The sequence below is a fragment of the Denticeps clupeoides genome, chromosome 4 (genome assembly GCF_900700375.1).
Source record: "Denticeps clupeoides chromosome 4, fDenClu1.1, whole genome shotgun sequence".
Taxonomy (NCBI): domain Eukaryota; kingdom Metazoa; phylum Chordata; class Actinopteri; order Clupeiformes; family Denticipitidae; genus Denticeps; species Denticeps clupeoides.
The window spans coordinates 10,199,136-10,204,979 of record NC_041710.1 but is presented as its reverse complement, the minus strand read 5'-3'; the positions used below and the strand labels follow the sequence as shown (position 1 = coordinate 10,204,979).

General features: G+C 40.8%; 1 protein-coding gene across 5 annotated transcripts; it reads left to right on the top strand.

The window, feature by feature from the left end:
• The first annotated feature begins 2,168 nt into the window (after positions 1-2,168).
• elocb (elongin C paralog b) lies at positions 2,169-4,894 on the top strand. Of its 5 annotated transcripts, none has more exons than XM_028977599.1 (4): positions 2,169-2,263; positions 2,479-2,505; positions 2,593-2,736; positions 4,492-4,894. In XM_028977599.1, exons 2-4 carry the CDS (start codon positions 2,502-2,504, stop codon positions 4,680-4,682), a joined length of 339 nt encoding a protein of 112 aa, XP_028833432.1. In that variant the 5' UTR covers positions 2,169-2,263; positions 2,479-2,501; the 3' UTR covers positions 4,683-4,894. The 5 variants fall into 5 exon arrangements, with proteins under 5 accessions (XP_028833432.1, XP_028833433.1, XP_028833434.1 ...); XM_028977600.1 differs by having other exon boundaries at positions 2,191-2,259; XM_028977601.1 differs by having other exon boundaries at positions 2,205-2,275.
• Positions 4,895-5,844: the final 950 nt, after the last annotated feature.

Sequence of the window (5,844 nt, the reverse complement as noted above, 5' to 3'; positions counted from 1 at the left end):
TACTGATATACAGTGCTGAAGACCAAGATGATGGATAGTTTTTAATTATGTTATCTAAAAAAGTAAATCTTGTGTCCTTTGAGCCATAATCACATCTTTAGCTTGGTTGATTTTGATTTCTGGACCAACAAAGGCATGTAATTGTTCAAAAAACATTCCATGTTTTAACAGCTCAACACCATGCAATAAAATTGGCACTCGCTGGAGTACACCAGAATTAGCAGGTCCACCACTAACACCCTGTTCTCTTCACAGATTAGAGCAGGTTCACACTGAACACGTCACCGAATTGAAAGTGTGCGGAGATGCTATGGCGAATGTCATGCTACCATGCGGTTCAGTGGCATCTGGGGATGTATATTCTTGTTGGGTTGCACTGATCTCCATGTACTTGAGAATATGGTACTCTTGGAGCTGATTGGGTGAATCCCCAGAGGCCTTGTCAGACCCTAGTGCAGTGGGCCATGGGTTCCTGCAGACCTGTGGGACGTATCTGTGAATCAGGAGTCGACCCAGACATTTTTCAGATGCGCATACAGGAAAGTTGATGTCATACACACAAGTCATATTATGAGTTAACATAAAAGGTATGCAAGTTGAATAACCCTCACTGTTATATTTATAGATTGAATTATGACCACCCATGTAGTTCATAGTCTTTTGGCCCTCATTTCTTAATTTTCATATAGGAAGAAGAGGAAAAGGAAACATTAGTAGGCAATAATGCAGTGGCTTGATGTACATTGCATAGATGATTGTGATATAGACCTGGTGATCTAGTGTATGTGTTCTGTGAATTGATGTCCTCTGTGGTAAGACACAGAACTTAACCCGGCTCTGTCTCAACATGCTATTAACAAAAAAAAGCACCCTAAAACCTTCCATTAAGCCTTTATACATACCCGGAAAAAAAAAGAATAACATAAACCACAAAATTCCCCTTCCAAATATCTGTGTGAAGAACAGAGGATAGATGTTACTCAAAAGATGTTATTCAAACGGAAACTGAGGTCAGAGTACACAGATCAGGCACTTAATTTTTTTTTTTTTTGAAAACATGCTGTAGCTGATCAGAATGTCAGAAAACAAAGCCTGTGACGACTGACAGCAGAGACGTTACACAACACAAGTACAAAATAGGACAGTACTACAGCCTGGCCTAAAATAATCCAGCTATACAGATATCACCACACAACGTTTCACAGCTCAGAATAACACGAAACTGTTTGCACATCACAAAGTGCAAAAGCATATATACAGCAGAACATGACACTGTAAAATTTTGCATGAGCTAATGCACTATTCATCCAGAGTTATTGTCACTTAATTGCTGTGGCGGGTATCCTGGATTGCTGAATCTATTTAACGCTGGTGTTCACAGCGGCCGTTTATACTCAAAAGCCCATTGGATAGGAATGAGTGGAAGCTAGTGCTGTCCATTCTGGACAGTCTGTGTCACTGTGGGCCCTCTGTGCTCTCTGACTGTGACCCTGTGAGTCGTCTGGGGCCACTGCATTTCAGCCACTAATCTGAGGCCCACAGCAGGGTACAACACAGTTGGAGCTCCATTCATCTCAGGTCACACCTTTGCACTTCATGCAAAATTTTAAGACATTATTTTTTATAGAAATTAAGCAAGCCTGATCATAAAGACACCCCCCAACTCCACATTTCAAGAGTGAAGGTAAGCAATTAAAAAAATTGATCAAAGGCCACTATATGCACATAAACATAGCAGGAATATCATCAGTGTTTAATTAACAGATTGGGAAACATGACATTGTGTCAAGAGACCTCCTGTGGTTAAATGTATACACTGCAGGATTATCTGATAAAAATATATCTGATAAAAAAAAAAATGCATATGATACATTTCCAAGAAATTCTATCATTTGATTTCAATCATTCTAAAATATGTGGCAAGTGATTATCAGGGAATTATTAAATATCAATTTAGACATAAAAGATGCATAATAATACTGCATTTTTTCAAAAGACAAACCAAAAATGACGTGGGTAGTGTGGAGGGTTGCGTCAGGACGTAAACCCTTTTCCAAGTCTAACGGGAGACAACAACGCAGGGGCATGTGATGATGATGATGATGATGATGATGATGATGATGATCGCTCGGACGCGTCGTATTCCAGTCCAGTAGGTGTCGCTGTCGCCTGTTGACGCGTCTACTCCCCTCGGAAGAGGAACAAAAGAAAACCGCAGCTGTCCGCGGGTACCGGGGCTCGTGGTCACGTTTATTGACGGTCGGTAAGCACCAGGGTCAGATTATTATTATTATTATCATCATTATTGTTATTGCTGAATATCAGTTCACGTGACGTTGTCGTTACCGTTCCCATATAGTTCATATTCTCCCATTCATCTCAGTTTCAGTATCTGGTCTACGTTACTGAGTTAAATCTGAGGTGTCCCAGTAACAGTTGATTCTTGTTATAATTATATTTATGTTCTTTTTTTTCTAGAAGAAGAACGACAGAGACTGGTGATGGGTGAGGACCGCGGGATTACTGGGTGAAGTGTGTTAAGTTGGGTTTTAAAAGGTCTGCTGTCCACGTTACGGTTGCTTGTGTTGGCAGATGGCGAAGAGAAGACTTACGGCGGCTGTGAGGGGCCAGACGCCATGTACGTGAAGCTCATCTCATCAGACGGCCACGAGTTCATCGTGAAGAGGGAGCACGCCCTGACCTCCGGGACCATCAAGGCCATGCTGAGTGGCCCTGGTGAGTAAGGACTCGGCGAAGAGCATGAAACCGACGCCCACGTGTGTCCTGGCACGCTGTAACCACAGGGCCCGCTGAGGTGGGCATACGCTGCGTGGTTTTAGAGGTGATAATTCCTCGAAACCTATCGAGTTACATTTGTGCCACGTTCGAGCGAACGGGACGTGATATTCTGTGCACAGAAAATCAACTTCACCTGCTCGCTCTCTCAACTCTTGGCACTATGGATGAAGTTGGTAGCCCAGTGGTATCAATATTTTTCGCTCTTCTGCTTCTGTACCACATCCCGACTGAAAGTAATCGGTGGAAACACCGCTCCTCGCGCACCTACGTGACTCAGTGTCGCCACAGAAAACGGCGGCCTAAGTCTGTCTGGTGCCCTGGGCGAGCAACAACCCGCCCTCCCCCCAGCAGCTCAGTACCCAAGACAAACCCGTCGCTGCAGGACACACGCTTTTCGGTTAGATTCTTTTTATTCATATTTAGTTTGTGTATAAGAGCATCAGAATTGCACTACTTGGTGCACTGTTACAAATTTGCCACCAAACGAGACAATCACAGACCAGAACAACAGAAAAGAGTCGTCGTATTTCTGGTCTGTGATTGGTTGGTTTGTGGCACATTTATGAAGCTGTGCCAAAAGTAGATCCAGCACGCAGGTGAAGCTGAACGAACACAGAAGTGTTTTGTGGCGTATTTGTAACGCTGTGCCAAGAGTTGAGCGAGTGCTCAGATGAAGTGGATTTTCTGTGCACAGACATTCACATTTCATATGCTTGAATGTGGCACGAATTTTATGGAATCAGGTTTGTGCCAAAACTTATCAAACAAAACATATCAAACAAAAATACGCCGTTGAAATGTAAAATAAGAGGCAGGCGTTTTAAAAACATGCTTTTCCTTACATCTCAGTATTCTTAATTTTTGTTTGTGAGACTTTCAGTTATGCTGCTTGTTTTTTCAGTTTCACTTCTGGCTTTTCAGTCACCCCGTTTTACGTTTACCTTGCCTGAGGATTCGGTTGGGCGGGGCTTCGCCTCATTGGCCAGCAGCTATGGTTCCATAAAATACAACTCCATATGAAACAGGAGTTCAGGGCAATGCAGTTTCCCCTACTTTGAAATCAACCCGTTAGATGGAAGTGTTTCCCTGCTTTTTGTGTGCTTATATATACTCTACAGAATACATGTTTTAAACGTCAGATAACTACAATTCTACTACTTTATTGTTTATATATGTCAATTTGTATTACATGTTTGAAAAAGTCACGAACTGCTCATTGTCTTGCTGTGAATAAACACATAATGACCCGTATATAGCTGCTTGGTCATAGTTGTACAATCACCAATTCACCCCAGGCCTTGACCCACAATTGGCTTGAAAATGTTTTTTACCTGTTTGTCATCATGAACTTTTAAGTAGAATTAGCTGTAGACATTTTATGATTTATTTATATGGTCTGTATCATAACACTGACTGATGAGCCAGTTTACACAGGTTTTTCCACAATGCCTTTTATTTAGGCCCTGAATCCTTTACAGATTACGCCTTTGCTTTTCAGTTTAAAAACATGTTTTAATAGTCACACATTTTATATTAATGTTTAGCTGATTCAAGGTGCATTCCTGTTCACTTTCATGTTAATGAAGCACTTAGAAATCAAAACTATTTATTGAAGGCGAGGTCTTGGGCAATATGTTAGTTACAATTTAATTGCTTATATAAATTAAAAATGTTTTTTCTTTATTTATCCAGGCCAGTTTGCGGAAAATGAAACAAATGAAGTGAATTTCAGGGAGATCCCATCCCATGTGCTGTCCAAGGTCTGCATGTATTTCACTTACAAAGTGCGATATACCAACAGCTCAACCGAAATCCCAGAATTCCCCATTGCCCCAGAGATTGCTCTGGAACTGCTTATGGCTGCAAATTTCTTAGACTGTTAAAATGACTCTTATTGTCTCCGTGTATACTGTGAATTCATGTTGTGTTAAGGCAAAGTCAGTATTTATTTATTCCGTTGTTAAGTACATTTAGTTTCCAAGTGTGCACTCATTGTATATAAATCACAGATCTGGTTCGGAGATTTTAGTATTGCATTTTTCTTTCCTTTTTATGCCTGGCGTTTTGTATTATAACAATAAAATTCATTTCTGCATCAGGTCATTTATTGCAGTGCTACAGAAATAAAAAATTGGTTTTGCCCAATTTATTTGAATGCATTTTACATTTGCAGGAGTGATACCTTTCTGGCGTACAGACATGGCTGTTAAATATCAGGTTCTCTCAGTGATCTGACACTAGATCTGAGAAGTGCAACTCAGTTCACAGCTTTCAATCTCAACCAATCAGCAAACCAGAAACAGGGAAGGGGTGGGTCCTGGAGCATGACTGCTTGGATATGGACTCCTGCGACAGTGAACTTGTTAAAAATACAATAACAAGGCAACACAACAAATTTGTACCTAAAACATCCCATTTATACCCTGCAGTATTGCGGTCACTGCCTTGTGGCCTGCTGCAGTAAAGGTCATTTTACTCTGGTAACATGGGACAAAGGCTAAAAAATAACAGATATTTGGAAGGAAAATTATTATTAAGAATAATAAATTACTTTAGATAAAATAAGATAAAAAAATATATTTTTAAAATTAAAAACCTGAAATAAGAATCCAATACATTTACATTTACCAGACGCCCTTATCCAGAGCGACTTACAATCAGTATTTACAGGGACAGTCTCCCTGGAGCAACTCAGGGTTAGGTGTCTTGCTCAGGGACACAATGGTAGTAAGTGGGATTCGAACCCGGGTCTTCTGGTTCATAGGCGAGTGTGTTACCCACTAGGCTACTACCACCCAATACACAAATGGAGGTTATATCACAGTGAAGTGTTTTTGCAAAAGAGGAATGCTGAAGTAAGCATTATGCCACGATATGAAGCCGGCCTCTGTGCTTTGTGCACATCACACTGGTTTTTGAGCATAATTGTGAGCTTTCCCACCTTTAGGAACACAGTCATAGTTATTACAAACAAGAGGAAAACCACTCCAGTTGAGTCCAGAAAACGACAGTGCATTTTGTACTTTATATAGGCTCTTCAAATCC